The sequence below is a fragment of the Podarcis erhardii genome, assembly GCF_964252035.2.
Source record: "Podarcis erhardii genome assembly, chromosome: 6".
NCBI classification, from domain to species: Eukaryota; Metazoa; Chordata; class Lepidosauria; order Squamata; family Lacertidae; genus Podarcis; species Podarcis erhardii.
Genome location: NC_138510.1, coordinates 63,126,838 through 63,147,096, shown reverse-complemented (window position 1 = coordinate 63,147,096; position 20,259 = coordinate 63,126,838). Strand labels below are relative to the sequence as shown.

At 41.7% G+C, this 20,259-nt stretch overlaps 1 protein-coding gene and 1 long non-coding RNA gene across 6 annotated transcripts in view; one reads left to right on the top strand and one right to left on the bottom strand.

The window, feature by feature from the left end:
- Positions 1-20,259, top strand: part of LOC309344659 — a 135,506-nt gene that overhangs the window by 23,767 nt on the left and 91,480 nt on the right. The window lies entirely within an intron of this gene.
- DNAJC6 (DnaJ heat shock protein family (Hsp40) member C6) overlaps positions 1-20,259 on the bottom strand; it is a 51,674-nt gene that overhangs the window by 21,606 nt on the left and 9,809 nt on the right. The window contains exons 2-6 of one of the 5 annotated variants that reach the window (XM_081867146.1): positions 18,349-18,526; positions 6,804-6,954; positions 3,373-3,422; positions 3,091-3,239; positions 840-974 (exon numbers count right to left, since the gene is read on the bottom strand). In XM_081867146.1, coding sequence (XP_081723272.1) covers positions 840-974; positions 3,091-3,239; positions 3,373-3,422; positions 6,804-6,954; positions 18,349-18,361 — 498 coding nt within the window. In that variant the 5' untranslated portion in view covers positions 18,362-18,526. Of the gene's footprint in view, positions 1-839; positions 975-3,090; positions 3,240-3,372; positions 3,423-6,803; positions 6,955-18,348; positions 18,881-20,259 lie in introns of those variants that run through there. The other 4 variants (XM_081867143.1, XM_081867142.1, XM_081867145.1 and 1 more) reach the window with 4 other exon arrangements.

Here is a 20,259-nt window from a genome sequence, read left to right as displayed (position 1 = left end):
TACAGTAGCAATTGAATGCAAATACCATTAATGCTCCCAAACCACTGTAAAGATACAACTCATAAACCAGTGACATCCACACAATTAATTCTGAGGACCAATACAGAGTCTATGAAAAACTGTTTCTATTAAATCAGCAGCAAACCTCTTACTGCATCTTCCAGCCTCCATACCAGCACTGCATTTCCCTAGCAACTACAGTAGTAGCTCTAGTGTGGAGACTCTCCATGCAATTGAGTAGGCAGATGTGGCAAGAAGCTTGTCAACATTGTAGCAATGCCACAATGAAACAGTTTTTATTTATCTCCACACTGGCTCAGTAACCCATGAATCAGCCTTCTGTTCAGCTGAGATTTACTCAGAAAGGTACTTCTGTGTCCCTGACAGGCTGGAATTGATACTCCTTTTTATTCCTCTTTTTGGCTTTGTTCTTGGGGTACAGCATCAAGCATATTAGTAAGACTGCGACTTTTAATCAATTAGGCTTACTAAAAAGTTATCCATAATTAATTGATCTTTAAAAATAAATATATGCAGGCAGAATCCAACCAACAGATCCTGTCAGCACAAGGATTTACACTTGCACAACTCCCCCCCCCCTTTATCTCACTGTGTGCACCCTCCCCAAATCTGCTCCAGAAGGTTGAGGGAAGAACCACAAAATATTTAGGGCACCACAATCAAATAATTTCACTGACAAAAAATGACTTAACTGGATACCTCCATACACACTTTATTGTACACCACCACGAGCTTTTAAAAACGAGTCAGCAGTTTCTCAGTTCCTCTATAAACAAGCTGTTTTGTGATCAGACTTTTCTTGAAAAGTGGTTACTTACTGCCTGACTTACCATACAGTGGATGACACAAACATTTTTGGGATTCTGCTGCAACCAGTTATGCATGTTCTTACATACAGCATAGAGGTTATGGAGACTTGGTGCTTGTCTAATTGGCCAGCTACATTCAGATACCTAAAGAAGTCACAAAGTAAGGAAAGGTTAATTTGAAATTTCATAGTAACATGTTAGGTCATCTGCTCCATTCATTTTAATGGACAAGCTGTCCCTTTAAGCACGTTTATCAAACATTTAACAAAGCGTTGCTTAGCAAACATAAAAATTCATGGTTTGGAAAGAAAAGATTCAAGTCTTTTCTGTAGTTTACCCCTCACAGCTAAAATTCCCAGCACCCTAAACCAAGCATAGGCTACAACTCCCATCATTCCTGACCACTGGTCCTCTTAGCTAGGAATGATGGGAGTTGTAGTCCCAAAGCATCTGGAGGGCTGAGTCTGCCTATGCCTGCCCTAATCAAACAACAGTTCCCAGAATAATTTGGAAGAAGTTGTGGAAGTTCCTATACTGATTTACAAGGCCCTCAGACCCTGGATACCTTAGGGGTTGACTGATACCTTAAGTTCCTGCCTAATCACTGAGGTCTTCAGAGAACTCACTGTTAATGGTCCCCAAAGGCATGGATGCACAGCTCATATCTCTTAGGAGCTGTGCATTCAGTGTTGTGGGTCAAATTTTGTTTTAAATTTCTAGTTTAGGTCAGGCATCCACTGAAGACTTTTTTTATTATTCCAGCAGGCATTTTAGTTGAAGTTTTTTTAAATAGTTTTTAAAATTTTGTTTTATTTAATCTTCTGCACACCACTTAGAGATGATTGTAAATTACACTGTATATAACTTGTTGAAACAACAACAGTAATATTAATAATACTGTGCTTTAAATGTATGGTGTGTATGCATGCAGCCCCGGTGTTTTGAGTACTGTATCTACAGTCTGTGCTTGCATAGCACACAATAATTCAGCAGCTACCCAGTTAACAGTAACAATTTATTACAGAATTCAGGAATTGAAAACAAATTTTCAGGCATGGCTTTTTTAAAAAAAACTATCATACTACTTTGAAAATTACAATATATTTAATAAAGGGAGAGAGGTCAGCTAACCAAATGAAATTGATATAATTGCAAAGAGACCTGTGGCAACTAAGGACAATGGCTGCAATTCTGTGTATAACTGGGCTGCTTACATCTCACTGAAAGCCACAAGATTAAGGCAGCTTAAGCTAATACATGAGTTTCCATGAACAAGAACTTTCTTCTATTATTGAGGCACAACAATATAAGTGCCAGCCATTCTTTAGCACTGCAGCAAAAGAACTGTCTGTGCGAATTTAGATAACACCACATACAGAATAATGAACAGTGGAGAAGATACACTGGATGGGCATTTGCCCAGAAAAACTGCCTAAAACTATTTTAAATAATATTAATAATAATTAAATAATTTAAATAATAATTAAAGTAGCTCTTCTGAAATATGCATTACTTTTCCTGCATGCTTGACTAATAAGTGCTCTTTGTATCAAGTATACACTAGTCCCTAGCATTTTGTCCACAGTGTATTACAAAATTCCAGCTTGCATGCACCCACATTCTTCCGTGGTAGTACACCTCATTAGTCTCAGTGGTATTTGTTTCTAGTAAGTGTATTTATCCAGCTTGGGGCAAGGCCCTGCCATTGTTCTTTAAGACTCAAAAGCTGCATTCACATGGCAGTTTATTCCATTTTCATGACACTTCCCTAAAATCTAATTTCCACATTATATAAAAGCAGCTTGATGTAAAAGCTACTTCCAGAACTATAGTGGATTATAGTAGAATACAGCACAAATTAAGCGCTCATTTCCATGTTATTTCCAAGGAGATTTATTAATGTCCTAACAATACACAAACTAACCAAATATCAGTAAGACAGAACCATATAAATATCAGCAAATAACAAACAAAAACTTAGTACAGGCTCCATCCAAAAATGTAAGTCCATCAGAATAACATGGTCTTATGATATTGGTTAAAATCAGGCAAAGAAGTACCCATCTGAACCTCCACTGAGAGGCCTTTCCATAATTTAGGCACCTCTTTTTTCCTTGCCAACTTGAGTGGATGTAGCTCACCAGTAGAGCACCTGTTTTGCATAGAGAAAGTCGTAAAGATAACATGCCTAATCTTACAAACAGAGCTAACACCCTGTGATAGTCTGGGTCAAATCACAGTACCAGCAGAAGTCACTTACTCTATTATGAAACCTGGTAGTACGATAAGACTTCGGTGACAAATTGAAAACTGTGTAGTGGTCAGGATGTCTTGTATCCAAGAACGTCCGTACATCATCAATATGATTCCTAAATCCTAGTTCAACTCCTTCACCAGGAAATGACATCACTATCAAGACATGAAAAATGTAAGTTTACATTCTAAACCAGAAAAGATACAAGATTGACAATTAACAAGTCTAACATGGCTGCATTGCTACATGGAGCACTGCTTCATTGTTTGAAGTAACTCACACACTTACCAATAATTCTTGAGGTAATGTAAGAAATATCTAGTTCTCCCTTGGTGTAGCTATTTTAAAAGACAGGAAAATAAATGCTGGTTAATACACACACCAAAATCAACAGAAGTTTTATAGATGTTCCATGTCCTATTAAGGCCTATGCACAAGTCTTCCCTGTGTCTGTAAAGTAATAATCATATTTGCTCAGCAAAGAGACAACTGCAGCATCTTGTAATGCACAGCATTTCCCCATATTTTGGGGGTGCATTATGCCCCTGTGGTTCCTCTCCAATTGCTGCATTCATATTATTTCACTTCTGACTATGCAGCGGAATCTCTCTCTCGTGCAATTATGCAGATATTTCATGTCAATTAGCTATTGATTTTAAACTGGCCCTGCACCAGAATGCGTTAAGAGATGATGAACCAAAATTTTTTTTTATATGTATACCCCTCCTTTTCTTCTGTCATGGAACCAAAGGTGGTTTAAGAAATAGTTCCCATGAGCTTTCTCTCTCACTCTCGCTCTCGCTCTCTTTCAGGTAACAATAAAGTATATGAGGGATGGGAAACCTGTGGCCTCAGATGTTGCTGGACTCCTTCTCCCATAAACACCAACCAGGAAGTACAATAGTCAGGGATGATGGAAGTTGTAGCCCAACCTCTGGGATGGCCACAGTTGCTTCATCCCTGAATTGGGATTCATTGCCTTTCACTCTCACGACTTTGTTGGAAATATCTAAAATCTCAAGCTATTTTGTAATATTAGAAATTAGGTAGTTTAAAAAAAAAAAACTACAAAGCTCATCCTGGGTCTTTATTTGTAGACAACTGCATATAATGCCAGCTAAATAATTCAATAGATAGTATCCAAGATTGTAGTTCTGTTAGGACAAGGATCATTGGGCTGCCAAGAAAACTTCCCCTCCCTCTTCTGTCCATGCATGCTCCTTAAATCTGTTCTGGGTTTTCCCTAAAACCTCTGGAGTAAATTTGGGGAGGGCAAGTTCCATTGTGCAAACAGAAATTCTTGCACTAAGGGAACTACTTTGTTGGATACCACCTATGGTGTCTACTCAACTAATATTAAATGTTCCTTTACTGTTTCAGTACATTTGACTCAAAGAGCATAATGACAGAAGGGCCTCCCAGAGCAAGAAAATGGTGGCTGCAGGGGTCACTTTGAACATTAGGAAAGAAGCTGCCTCATGAATTTGTGTTCATGGTTACCACCAACCTGAATACTGAAGATCTCAGCCCTCAAAACAAATCCCTTACTTTTCTGTCGAATTCCACACACTTTTAGACCAAGTTAAGAATGCAAGAAGAGCCTGCTGGATCAGGCCAGTGACCCATCTAGTCCAACACCTGTTCTCACAGTGATCTAACAGATGACTATAGAAAGTCCATGAACAGGACCTGAGGACAACAGTGATTCCAGTAAAATGGTATTCGACAGCAAAGATAGAATAATATCCATTGGGGTTAGCATCCACTGATAGCCTTAGCCTCCATGAACTTCTCTGACCCTCTTTTATAGCCGTCCAAATTGGTAGGCATCACTGCCTCTCATGGGAGTGTATTCCATAGTTTAACTATGCACTGTGTGAAAAATTACTTTCTTTTGTCTGTCTGGAATCATCCAGTATTTAGCTTTATTGAAAAGCTTCTCTCTATATACTCTCTCCACACCATGCAAACTTTTATAAATTTTTGTCATGTCACCTCTTCTTGCCTTTTCTCTAATTTAAAAGCCCCAAATGCTGTAACCTTTCCTCACAGGGGATTTTTTTCCTATCCGCTTGATCATTTTGGTTGCCCTTTTCTGAACCCTTTTCAGTTCTACACTAACCTTTTTGAGGATATTCATTTCCAAAAAGTGAATAATTTATGGATAGAGAGAAATTCTTCTTCCTGTCTATAACTCAGGGTCTACCAGTGGTTTTGACTGACAGTACGTTCAGAGGAAACAAGCGGAAATAAAGCTTCACTCAGTACAGAGTTAATTTATGGGGTTCACTTCCACAAGACGGCTTCTAAAAGGAGGATTGCACAAATTCATGGAGGATAAGGCTATTGATAGCTAACTAGTTATGACGGCTAAAGGGAACTGTTTCATATCTAGAAGTATGCTCCTGAGTATCAGCTGGAGAAACAAGAGAAAAGGAAAGTTACCGTATTTTTCTCTCCATAACACTCGCTTTTTCTCTCCTAGAAAGTAAGGGGAAATGTCTGTGTGTGTTATGGAGTTAATGCCTACGGATGGCGGGGGGGATCTGCTGCAGTCATGAGCAGAGGATCCATGGTTCCCCTTCATTCCCTCCTCCGTGGCTCGCTTTGAAACAGCAAAGCGGGAGAGGAGCCACTTACACAGGTGTAAGCGGCTCCTGTCTGGTTGACTGTCTGGTTGGGAGGAGGGAGAGAAGCAGAGGCTGCTTGTTTTAAAGGAGCAAAGCGGGAGAGGAGAGGAGCCGCTTACACAAGTGTAAGCAGCTCCTGTCCGGTTGGCTCCTTTAAATCAACCGTGCTCTTTGTCCCTCTCTCCTCCCCACTCAGCTCGCTAAATAGCAGCAAAACTTTTTAGCGAGCCGAGCAGGGGAGGAGGGAGAGAAGCAGAGCCTGCTTGTTTTAAAGGAGCAAAGCGGGAGAGGAGAGGAGCCTCCTTCCCTTATACCCCTCTTCTGCATTATTAGCAGCATCCTTCTCCACACACCCCACGTGTGTTCCTTCTCCCCTTAAACCCCTCTCCTGCATTATTAGTAGCATCCTTCTCCACACACCCCACACGTGCTCCTTGTCCCTTGAGTGCTTTTCCTTCCCTCCCCACTTAAAACGTGGTTACAAAGCACGGATCCACATGGATCCTCAGGATTTTTGCACTGGGTCACCCCAAATTCACCATCAGATCACATAGCATGTCCATGGCTACAGCATGCACCAAAAAACACACATGCACCCACTGTTTCATGGGGCCACAATGGTGCAAAAACATGGTTACAAAGCATGGATCCACATGGATGCTCAGGATTTTTGCATTGGGCTACCCCAAACTCACCTTCAGATCACATGTCTGTGGCCACAGCATGAACCACAAAAATCATACATCCACTGTTTCGTTTAGAATATTTTTTTTCTTGTTTTCCTCTTCTAAAAACTATGTGCATGTTATGGTCAGGTGCGTGTTATAGAGCGAAAAATACGGTAGTTGCTCCATGCCTTCCTCATAGGCTTCCTGGAGTTAGCCACAGTGGCTTGAGGGCCATCATATTATTCAAACTTCAGGCTTCTACAGCAACCTTTTCTGTTTCCCTCCTAAGATCTCACCAGGGTGCTAAATAATCCCTTTGTCCAAGCCTACTAAAATCTGATTATTTCCCTGTGACAGGGAAATAATTACTAAGCTTACTATTTTGCTAGCTGAGCTCTCCAGGGCTTTTGTTTCATAGTACCTTGCAACAGATTGCATAACTTTCGTAGAAGTGTCTTTAAGAGTGTCCTTCAAGTTATCCTTTAAGTTGCTGAACAGTCTCCCTGCTCCTCCTTTCATCATGTCTAACAGGCCTCCCCCATAGTTAGACTCTATGTCCGGAGACGAGGCACCTTAAAAGAAGAAAACCAGACATAAGACAACACACACACACACATACATTGCTTTGCTGGAGATTTACCAACCACCACAAGCACCAGATCTTAGCACACATCAGCAGCAACAATGCAGCTTCCAGTTAGGAACGAGCAAATGGAGATGTAAATGCCAACCAAGTTAGTCACAATCTCTGGTAAACAACAGGATGCATCAGAGTTATTTAACTGTGGTAGTGACATAACCAAAGAATGTTACAATTTTTGTTTTGGGGGTGGGAAAGGTTAACAGAATTTTTCCTGGAAAGCAAAAAATCAGATTAAATGGTACAAAAAGACAGGCTACCAATGACATTGCATAGTCACTACAAAACCAGGCACATATGAGGAGCACCAGTTCTGCAACAAACACTGTACTGTACTGTACTGTACTGTACTGTTTTGTACTGTTTTGCTCTGTTCCATGTGGGCTGTGGGCTGGACAGAATCAGAGGTGAATGTACCTGGAACAGAGAGAGACTAGCAACAGGAAACAGGGTATCACAGAAAGAAGCGTTTTTCAGATAGGAAAGCCTGTTTTCAGGTTGCTGCTCAGCAGGATGTACTACAGGACCCGAGACAGCTTTCAGAGGCAGGTGTTGATGTGACAAAGCCCATCTGAGTCATTATATCACTAATGCATGGCTTGCTAAATACAGAGCCACATGTCTCAAGTAAAGTTGCAAGGCATTTAAAAGAATGGTGCTCTAGGTCTGTAGCTGTGTTACTTTTGATTTTTTAAAAAGTCATATGGAACAAAGGCATACTATCAACCATGCCCAACTCTGACAAATGCAAAAGAATTTCTGTTTATCAGTCCATTTTCCCTGGCCAGGCTAAGCCTGTTGCATCAGATATTTTCAGCATTTGAATACACTACCCATTTAAAGAGAATTTAACAGAATTACATTGCGAAATTCACACTGACATGTATCCAGACATTGGGTTCTTATGATCTGAAACCCAGTGGTGATAAATTCTGATAACAGGCGCAATGATATCCATGCACAGAGAGAGCATTCTAACATCTCTCACTCTTCTTATGCAAGTTCCCCTACTTAAAAGCCCATTGCACAGCTCTCTTTGAACCATTTTGTCAATCTGCAATTTGTTTTGTGGAAGCTACACCACATATCTTGAGTGAATGACTACATCAGCATTCCCATTCACTCCAAAGCAGGAAACAGATCCACAGAGTTGAATGGGCAATGGATCCTTGGACTGGAGCATACATGAAAAGAATAAAATAAAACAAAGGTGTGTTTGTAACAACACAGCTGCTAATTAAGAACGAGTGCAGATGTACACAGTAGTATGTGTAGGTGCCCTAATGGAGTGCTCGGTCCCCCACTGGGCCACTTTTGTTCTATTTATTCCAAGGCAGGTTCTTCTTCCACACCTCCTTTGCAAGCACCCAAAAGCTAACTGTTCTTGTGTTTCTGGGCAGTAGCCTCTTCATCAGGGGTCCACAGATTCCCCCTACAAATGCTTACAGGGAAGGTGCGGAAAGCCTGCCTTGGAATTAACATACTGGCCACAATGCTGTGCACCAGGCAGTACAGTGGCAACCTGGGGGTGGGAGTATAAAGCTCTACTAAATACTAGGGCACCTCTCCATAACACTCTGTGTGCTTAGCATTGCAGCTACAGATTTGAAAGTGCTTTATCATAGCCAAGAATATAGCCGGGATCCAAAGAGCCTCTTGGGCATAGCTAGTGCATTTGGTTCTTCTTTCCACTTTTTCAAGAGACCACAAACAATTATGTAGTACATCAGTTATAATCTAGTTAACTCTGAACTTTTTGGTAAAGAACTGCTACTTTGGTTGTGAAATAAGACTAGGATATTTGGTAACAGGCATGCTTTCCTAAGTCAGTTGCTAACATCTCATTGGAAGGATTTGTGTTTTTTTAATGAAATGCAGCTGCTTGTGATAACTGCCTCTGTTAGTAGCCTTATCTACACCTTTATGAAAGTCTTAATTCCCTTGTACATTGTTGTTTTATTCTTCTATGGTTTACGGACCTTAATTAGATAACACAATAACAATAAATACTGTTCTGATTCTAATAGCCTTGATGGCAAAATAAGTTATAATCCTGCATGATTTCACCTACCATAGAAAAAGGGAGGGGGAATGTTTAACTTTTTTTCATTACCTTGACATTTCTATCAGCTTGTCACTTAAGCTTTATGTGGACTAAAATATTTTATTTATTTACTTTTTCAAAGTATTATCTCACTAGCAAAAAAGCAATTAAATTTGTGCTTAGAACTGTCATTTAAACAATGACAATACGAAACACAGTCAAGGGCAAAACTGTGTAAAAACAAGCACTAATGATGCAATGGCAAAAGATGTGCAAGCGATCTGGTGGTGCTATTCAGTTCTTAGAAACAAAGAAGCTTATGAAATGGACTCTTCTATTTTAAAAAAGGAGAAAGACAGACCAGACATTGTCTAACAGATTGTTTTGGTTTATTTTGTTTTCACTGATACAGAGATATCTCTTGGCTTATTGAAAAGCAAATATAAAAAGACTAGAGATGTTAACTTCTAGAAAAGCAAAGAATACTTTGCTTACTTAAGCTGATCACTGCTAGCTCTTGAGATTAATCTATGAGAAACCCAACTCCAAAGGTCTTATCTTCATTGACATTTCCTGGTCTGAAGGTATTTTGGACTAATTGAATGGTCAGTGTTTTGTAAATGAATCTAGTTTTGTCAATCAAATAGAGGATGTTTGTTCTCATAGTCCATCCTGCAGCTATGAAGTTTCAGAAAGCAAATTTAAAGTGATATTTTGCATTTCCAGATTCATTTCAATTGGGGTTTAGGCCCGGTTTTGGCACAGAAATTGCTTTAGTCACCCTGTATGATAACCACCATTGGGAAAGAGACAGCAGAAATGTGTTCCTATTACTGGTAATTCTCCTCAACCTCTCAGTGGCTTTTGATACTATCAACAATGGTAACCTTCTGGAGCACCTGTCCAAGTTAGGGGTGGGTAGCACTGCTTTGCAATGGTTCTTTTCCTACTTTGGTGATCATTTCCAGAGGACACTGCTTGGGGAGTGCTCTTTGGCCCCATGGAGCCTTCAATGTGGGGTTCTTCAGGGTCTGATTTTATCCCCCATGCTGTTTAACATGTACATAAAACCTTCCTCATTCAGAGTTTTGGATTATGCTGTCAGCAATATCCTGGTGACACACAGCTCTACTTCTTCTTTACATTTGCAGGTATGGGAGTGGGTGTGCTAGACTTTTGTCTTGCCTTGCTAATAGGCTGGATGAGAGGCAACAAGCTGAAGCTCAATCCAGATGATTGAGACTGAGACACTGTTAGTGGGTGGTTCCATAGACCAGATGGATAGGAGGTTGCCTGTTCTTGATGGTGTTAAACTCCCACTGAAGGAGTGGGTACACAGCTTGGGGGTACTCCTGAATCCATTGCTGTTGCTTAAGACTCAAGTGGAGTGCCTTCCATCAGCTTCAGCTGGTGGCCCAGCTGTGCCCATATCTGGACAGGAATAGCATAACTTCTGCTGTCTGTACTCTGGTAACCTCTCAGCTAGATAACTTCAACACGTTATACATCAGGCTGCCTTTGAAGACAGTTCAGAAACTTCAGCTAGTGCAGAATTCAACAGCCAGGTTGCTCACCAGGGCAAGATGGTTTTGAGCATACTACACCAATCCTGGCCAATTTGCATTGGCTGCCAATTAGTTTCTGGGCCCAATTGAAAGCACTGGTTTTCACCTATAAGCCTTAAACAGCTCAGAACCATCTCAGAACCATAATATTTCAAGGACCACTTCTCCCCATATGAACTGACCCAGAATTTGTTATCATCATTTGATGCCCTTCTTTGTGTGCCTCCTCTATGAGAGGCCCAGAGGGTGGCAACAAGAGAACAGGCCTTTCCTGCAGTGACTCCTCATTTGTAGAATGCTCTTCCCAGAGAGGCTCAGCTGGTGCCTTCATTATATAGCTTTAGGCGCCAGGCAAAAATGTTGCTCTTCAACCATTACAAAAGATTGCCAATGTCTGCCCCTAGGGCTTCAGATAGCAATTATATTGAAATCACTACTACCAGCACCCAAAAAAAACAAAGCACACCATGGCAAAAAATATATATCTGCCTATGATCATCAGCACTGCTTTACAGAAATCAGTGGAAATGTTTTTTCATACCTGTTCAGAATCTGACAGGTGCTGATGGTAAAGAACTGTACAGTCTCCTACATACTCTCATTTGTCTCGTTATTACAACTGAATTATTAGAATTTTTAGCAAGGCCTGCAGAAGATGTATTGCTAGAAGTAATAAACTGGAAATATGCATATGCCTTTATCATAAAAAGGAAGATAATTAAATTCATAGAAGTACTAGAACTGGTATGCAATGCCTATAAATTTCAGAGAGCAGCTCACCATAGACATTTTTAAAATTAGAATAGCTAAATGAATGAAAATAATAAAAATGAAGATATTCTCATGTATTTTTTTTTAAGCATGAAGGTTTGCAAGAATTGATAATAGCTTACAATGCAAAATCTTGAGAGCAGGGAAAATATATTATCCCAGGAGCAGTTTGGGGTCAGAAGCATTTTTGCTAGTGATCAATTGAACAATGCATCCACACACACCAGCTATTGCAGAACAAATGCAGCAGCTTAAACAACTGTATAATATTCACCACATGGCTTCTATATTCAAGCATAAATTGCTATCTGTTTTATGTAACATGCCTCTTTTCATTATCCTGGTGCATTCAGTTTGATTACTTTGATTACTTTGAAAGTATACTCGCTATGCAGTATGCATACAGTAAATTTGAAACAGACATAATTGTAGTATGTTGGTCTTTTTTGATGTTCAGAAGTCCCTTAATACCCACTAATCATTAGGTATTGACCAAGCAGTTGAAGGATCTGATAGATGCTCACAGAACTGGTTTCCAGTAGTTCTTTGCATTCTGGGCTGAGTTCCCATCTTGCCTTTCTGCTAAAAGCAGGGAAGGGAGATGGAAAGACACAAGATACCTGGAGGGAACAAAGCTCTTCATGGAGAGAAAGGAATCTGCAGCAGGCTAAGTCAGAGGCACTTTGGTTGAGACAATGGAAGCTACATAGAGGAAGTGGGTTTGGAAATTTCTGGCCGCAGTTGGGTTAATCTATCTCCTGCTAGGCCTACGTATGCATCACATGCAGCAATTATAGTATTTTGTATGCACATAGAAATGTAGCCATGATGTATTAGAAGTGATATTAATGCCCTTACCATACTGCGTAGGGGGAAATGTAACATAGTCCAGAGTTGTTCAGGACCTTATATGTTAGTAGTAGAACCTTAAAACTGGTTCAGTGATTAAAGGCAGCCAGCACATATCTTTTAGTACTAGTGTGATATGTGCTTGATGAGAGGCATCACTCACCACTGGGGTTGTGGCATTCTGCACCAGCTGCAGCCTCCAGACCAGCCAAGAGGGAAGGCACACATAGTGGCCAAATTATCCCTGTTCAGGAAAGGATATAGTTGACGTACCAGCCAAAGCTGGTGATAAGCACTCTTCACCATTGAGGTCACCTGAGTTTCTATGGATAAAGATGATCCCAAGAGCATTCCTAAGCTTCATACCTGTTCCTTCAGAGTGAGTGTGACCCCATCTAGAACAGACAGTGGATAGCTCAGTTGGTTAAGGCGCGGTGCTGATAACGCCAAGGTTGCAGGTTTGATTCCCGTAAGGGACAGCTGCATATTCCTGAATTGCAGGGGTTGGACTAGATGATCCTCAGGGTCTCTTCCAACTGTACGATTCTGTGATTCTGTGACAACCCCCTCTCCCGATTCTTTGACCTGTTGCTTAGTATTGCACACTTTTAAAACTAAATAAATGCCAATTCAAAACAGTTGCAGTTTCATACAATGCATAGCATGGCAGGTTTGCCTCTCAATGGCAATGTTTTCTAGTAATATGTTACCCATGATCAAAACTGCAATATTACACCTACTTCCCTGGGAGAAAGTCTCACTGAATTCTATGGAACTTGCTTCCAAACCGAAGTATATGGGATGGCACTGTTAGAATCTGTACTGACAGCATCATTGTCCTCACAAGGCTTTTTAGCTTGGTAAAGAGGCAAAAAGAGGAGGCATATAGTGGTGTATAGAATTATGTCTGTAGAGAAAGTGGACAGAGAATTTTTTTTTGTTCTCTGAATAATATTAGAACTGGGTCGTTCAAAGAAGCTGAATGGCAGAAGACTAAGGACAGAGAAGGACTTCTTCCAGCAAGTAGTTAAATTATTAAATTCACTGTCACAAAATGTGGTAATGGCCTCCAACCTAGATTAAACAATTTCACAAAGGATAAAGCCTACTAGCCATGATGGCCGCATACCACTGATGACTATTTTATCTACTACTGTATTTTAATTTTCTCAGTTGTTTACTGCTATTCAAGCCTTGAATTTTAATGTAGTTTATTGATCTCTTGTAAGCCATTTAAGGAAAATAAACACTCTAAACAGTGTACTAAAAATCTATCCAATAATTTTAAAAGAGCCAAAATGACTACCTCCAAGATCAGAGGCAATGTGCCTCTGAACTCCTGTTGCTGAAGAACAGCATCGGGAATTGGTATTGCCCTCATGTCCCAGTTGTGGGCTTCCCATTGCCATCTGGTTTTTCAGTGCTGGAAAAAAAGATGCTGGACTAGACAGTTCTTTGGCCTGATCCAGTAGGGGTCTTCTGTTATTATTAACTGTATTTGGATTTGCCATTTAGAATGTTATGGTCTTGTGACAAAAAGGTATTAAAAGATTTCTGTAATGTTTTCCATCATAACTCAGCCATCTCAAGAATGCACAAGACAAAAAATATACCAGTAACCAGCAAGGAGACACAGAGGTTCTCCCAAGGCTGGCCTGAAATTGCCAGCATATTCTAATAAGATGGAAGCATATATGTATTTTAATTTTAAGATCTCTTTACCTGCCTCAAGTTCATAGGACATGTTATATTTCTTTAGACAAATCTATATTCAGTTTTTCCTTTCATTTTACCCCAGTGTGTGGATACTACTTTGTGGCATTTATAAAGCGCCAACACACTTGATTCCTATATTCTTTGGAAGCTTAGAGCTTATAGATCTGCAGAAATACGATTCCACCACGTCAATACAAACACATACATGCAATACTCAAAAACATTATACCTTACAGATATGTTTACCCATGGGCAGAGCACAGAAGAAAAAGAGTGTCTCTTCCTTAATGCAGGGAACACCAATTAATTTGTGGTGTTCTGATTGTGGCCTCAGAACCCAAAAGCATCAGATTTCAAAGCTGCAGATTCGGTATTTGAAAACTTTGTCCCCTGTGGCTTTCCTCTTTACTGTTTACTTAATTTCAGTGGCAAATGCTCTTAATGAAAAATTAGGCCAACTTTTGCATGGTTTCTCTTAAGTTTTCTAGGATTATATTATTACGTTTATTACCTGCCTTCACCAGCAAGTCCCAGGGCAGGTTACAATAATTTAAAATTCTTTATTATTTTTTAAATAAATTAAATAATATTTAATTAATTTATAAAATACAAATACTGGACTACACAGAACAACAAAGTAAGGGTAAGTTACACCTCCTCTCATTTTAAATGAGTCGATTCAATAGTGTTGATTATTTCTGTTTTCAGATCTGGATATTCGGTAATAAAACCTGTTAAAACAAATTATAGTCACAGGAATAGGATGTCTTCTGGAAACACACTTCTCAGTTGTCAAAGGTCAGAGTAAAGATGTATGTCTCCAGCATTCACTGAAAGCTTTATAGCAGGCTCCCTCAAACTTGGCGCTCCAGATGTTTTTTGGCCTACAACTCCCATGATCCCCAGCTAGCAGGACCAGTGGTCAGGGATGATGGGAATTGTAGTCTCAAAACATCTGGAGGGCCGAGTTTGAGTAAGCTTGCTTTATAGTGAAGGTGCCAGATACATCTCTGTGAGGAGGAAATTCCAAAACTCAGAGGCTATCACAGAGCATGTCTTCTCCCTGGGTGTCACCTGTTGAGATTCTGCGGATGGTGAAACAACCAAAAGGGTATCCTCTGGCAATATTAGAATGCTACAGGAAAAGAGTAAGCCTTTCAGGTATTTTTGGCCTGAGTCATGTAGGGTTTTCAACACTAATGTGAGCACCTTGAACTAGGCCCAGAAACAAAATGGCAACTAGTGTAGCTGTTTTAAAATAGGGATTATACAAGAGTTCTAAGGAAAACCCTAGCCAGTAATCTGGTCACTGCATTTTGAACCAGTTGAAGTTTCTGAGTTGACTTCAAGGGCACACCAACATAGAGAGCACTGCAATAATCCAATCTGGAAGTTACCAGATCAAGGTGAAACCCACAATGTGTAGCTGACAAACCAGCTGGAGCTGGAAATAGGCACTCCTGGCCACAGAGGCTACCTGGGCCTCAGGTGACTTCACTGGGTTGAGGAGTACCCCCAAGCGACAAGCCTGATCCTTCCAGGGGACTGCAACCCTGTACAGAACCTCTTCAACAAGACTTGGAACACATAACACCTTTGTCCTTTCAGGCTTCAGTTTCCAATTGTTGGCCCACATCATTGCGTTCATTCCTCAGCCACCTCTCTTGATTCAGATGGAACAGAGAGATAGAAGTGCTATCCACATATTGGTAACACTTCACTCAAAACTGCTGGTGACAGTTCCCAGGGGCTTCATACAGGTGTTAAATAGCATGGGGGACAAGTTGGAATCCTGCAGAACACCACAGGAAAACTCCAATGGTGTCGGCGGCCTTCCATAAATGCTTTCTAGAAATGACCCTGGAGGTAGGAGCGGAACCACTGAAATACAGTGCCCTCAAACACCACCTCATTGAGCTGCTCCAGAAGGATGCCATGGTCAATGGTATCAAAAGCTTCTAAGAAGAATAAGCAGGATTGCACTCCCCTCCATCTCTCTTCTAACAAATGTATCAACCACTGTGATCAAGACAGTTTAGGGCCATGAATGGGCCTGAGGCTAGACTGAAATGGATCCAGACATTCATTTTCCTCCAAGCATGTCTGAAGCTCAATTGCAACGATCCTCTCAAGCACCTTCTCCAAAAAGAGGATGTTTGCCACTGAATTCCAGGTCTAGGGAGGTTCTCTTAAAGAGTGGACACACCACCGCCTACTTCAAGACAAATGGTTCCTCACCCATTCCAATGAAGCACCAATCACTTCCTGGACCCTATTAATCTCCTATGGTTAGCTTTAAGAAGCCAAGATGGGCAAGGGTCAAGAGGGTTGAACTGTACCTGGAAAGTCCAGCACAATTTATGAGTTTGCACAGACCTCATTTCTCCTTCTATTCCAAGAGAAACCGAAGCTTTACCCCTTACATCCTTCTCTGATCAGTAACAGTTAGGGGAAAAGACTCCTTACCTCTACAAGACCAAGACAAAGTTTTCTTAGATCAAAGTTATTCCATTGTGGGTGCACACTAACACTAAACACACCTGTTTGTTTAAAACGAACTGATGCATGTAAACTAGGATTCGGCCTTTTGTCAATTACCAAGTGGAGGTAACGCATTGTGTGTGACTATATTAGTCTTCCCCAGCCTGGTGTCCTCCAAGTACTTTATGTCACAACTCCCATCAGGCCTAGCCAGCACAGGCTACAATTTAACATCTGCTCAGCTCATTGGGTGAAGAGGAGTAATCCTGGCAGATAGTTTTGAAAAGAAGCATTAGTTCTTCTTCCACCATTTTGAAACCTACATGGAGTCTATTTTTTTAAATAAACCATTAGTTCAGTAGTATTGTATTATAAACTGGACTCCCAAATTCAGGTCATATGGTTCATCATGTGTATTGCTCTTATATCATGTAAAGCATCTGGAATTCTACCCCCAACCCTGAGACAGTGAATAAACCAGTTCTCAAGTCCAATCCTCTTTATATCAACCAAGTTAATCACACCACATAAATTCAAGGATGGGGACTAAGTACTTGTAGACTATCATATTCTCACTCTAACAGTTGTGCTTTGGGATTCCACTTCACTGGATATGAGATTATATTTTTAAACGGACTGGCAGCACATCACTTTGTGGAAACTGCTTATACATCAAGAAGATGTTCTCTGGAGGAAAAAGGAAGCTAGCGTCAGAAATGAAACAGAGCTATGGATAAAATTGTTAGCAAATACAGCTTGCATCAATAGTATTGAAATACCTTTAAAAAAAAAAAGGAAGGAAGGAAGGAACACACCCATCCACACATTTCAGTACATAGCTGATAGTCCATCAATAACTACTCTCCACAATCCAGGCCAATCTGAACCAGGACCCCTGAAGTGCATAGCTTTTCATTACCAATCCTGTGAGCCATCTGGCTATACAATTGGAAGATTTAGCAAGGGGTGGGGGTAGTTTCCCAACTCATGCAGCATGCCAGTATAATTCCACTGGTCATGAAGAAAACATTCCAGCAAAATTACATTCAAGCTTTCCTTCCCTTTGCTATTGTGAGGAGGCACAACTTTATTTACCTGCCAATAAAGCAGTGTTTCCTAATTTATTCTTGTGTTGTTCCCTATCAATAGATCTAGAGACAATACTAGCAGGCTTGTTAGCGTTTACAGATAACAAAAGAACTATTTTGGCCAAGCCACTCAGGATAGTTGTTTGCAGAAATAAATGAGCCATTGTTTAGTAGCCTTCATTTCCAATACAACATCAACATTTATTCCACATCTGATATTCAGTTGTATTTTACCCCCATTAAACAATGACCCAAAGCATTTTTTCCACTGTTATAATGTGTTCCTTTTAAAACTGCTCTTAAGCATGTTCACCATAAGGTAAACTGGACATGGACCCAATACTTTCTGAAAAATACATTTTCCTTCTTCCAATGATCACCCTGAGTTTACTATGATTTCTTCACTTATGTTAATAAGGCACACCACCAGCCAACGAAACCTAAGCCATCTTCCCTCCATCTCCTGCCCACTTAGCACACATCCTGAGAACAATACACTGACCTCAGCAGTTCCTTTGCATCTCTCCTCACTCCTTTCCCCATCAATTAACAGAAGAGAGTGACAGCTGGGATACTTTCCTCATTAGCTGGTCTTCAAAGCTCTTTAAATTTGCAACACCGGGCCCTCTTAGGTTTCCTTGCCTCAGAAACCGGAGGATGGCCTGGACCCCGGCCAGCCTTGCCATCCTCCCAGCACCAGAGCACGCCTGGGCCTCTCAGATCTTGCTGGGAAGCAAGGTGGGGCTGTAACCAGAGCCTCCCATCACCCACAGCCTCCTTCCCCTCCCCGGCCAAGAAGTTAAAGCCGCTACCTGAGCTGTCCATGGTGCTGCAGTCGAGCGGCTGGTGCTGCTGTCGCGCTGGGCTCCGGGCTGCTGCTGCTGCCGCCACCACCGCGGGGATCACCCCTTGTTTGCTGATGCTGCCGCCGCCTCCGCCGCCGCCGGTTCGCTCCCGGCTGCCGCAGAAGTCACCGTTGCTGTCCACGAGCTGCAAAGATTCATAGCCATCATTGTTGGTCTTTTTCCGGTAGCTCCCGAGGAGGCTCATGGGCTAGTCAGGCACAGAGGGTCTCCACTGGCATAAAGGAGGAAGCGGCAGGAGGAGGAGGAGGAAGAAAGGGAATCACAAGTGCATAACCTTCGCCGAGAGGCGGAGGCAGCCACACGCCCAAAAAGGGGGCTGCAGCCCCAGCAGGGCCTTCCTGGCGAGCGAGCGGGTGGGTGTATGCGCGCGCGGTGGCAGCCTACCCGCCTCCCTCCCGCCGTCCCCGCCTCTCTGCCTGGAAGCGATTGGAGCAGCCTGGGCAAGGCACGCCTCGCCTTCCACGGACGAGAGCCGGGGCCTGGCCATTAGGGAACACATCGTTTTCCAGAGATCTGGTGCCGGGAAGCAATCCGGGAGGCGCCTTAGCCGTGCCTCCGTTGCCATTGGGCTTCTCCTCTCCGCGCACAGAGCATCGCCGGCCATGCAACTGTCAATCTCAATGGTCATGCAGGAAGGGGACGGGGTGGCTCGACAGCAGGAGCAGCCCTACTGAATCCCGACGGTGAAAGCTGCAGAGCTCCGCGTTCCACAACCCAGGAGTGTTCCTCGGTTTTAAGTCAGCCGGCAGAATTCCACAAAAGCGGAAGTTTTCCCAGCTCCCTCCCACGCCCTGTGTGTGATGCATCCGCCACTCTTGACTCCAGCACTTTCTCCCGTCCCAGATCTCCCATATATATAAATATATATTTAAATTGCCGCCTCTTTCCCTTGTTTTAGGAAGGGGCGAGAAAGAGAGAGAGAGAGAGAGAGAGAGAGAGAGAGAGAGAGAGAGAGAGAGAGAGACTACAACCAAAGGAAGGGGAAGGGAAGCCTAGAGCTACCCTGAGTTTGTAATCAGGATAACTGGGATGTTAATGGAAAAGCGAAGTAGATGGGGATCTGTCCAACAATAGCATCGAGGTACATGTGGGTGTTAAAACACTGGATGCTATGTTAGTTAAAAAGTAAGTCTTACTGAGTTAAACAGGGTTTTTTGACTGCACAGATTTGCAGCCTAAAAGGTGGCAATAGGTGGCCCATCTGCAGAAAGAGAAAAGCAAAAACAGCCATATCACTGGAAGGAAGTGGCTCTAACTTGCTGAAATAAGTTGAGTTCCTTTGCATGCCCTAATGTGGTCCATTAAGAAACCTTTTCTGAAAGGAAAAGATAGTGCTGCAGAAACAGGCTCTGTCTGTTAAACCTGCCACCTATGGCTTGAGCCATTTTTTTCTATAGCCTTACTACAGCTCTGTTTCCAAAGGCTGCAGTCCTAACCATACCACTAGGGTGCTTCATTTTCCAAGACTGTGGAGGCCTTACTATTCAGTTTGGGAGTAACACAGAACTACAAATAACATCAACTCAATTTAAGCAGCTATAGAGCTCAATGCAGTTGACTTACAGCTGCTAACCTCTGTGACTTTTGCAAAAACTATTGGTGGGGTGAATATATGTATATAAATCTAATAAAAATATTATAAAAAACCAAAACCTGATGGTGGGGTCAGCATGAGAAGCGCAGTTATAAATGGACTTCTCTACCATCACGTTGCAGCCTGGGAAACTGGAAGGTCTTACTTGCTAGATAGGTAGGAGTAGATTCAGGGAAAATGTTGAGATGGTAACTGATACAACAAAGTCACTATGGGGTGAAATGTTTTGAGAGTGGTGGCTAGAGGGTTTACACCATTCCCTA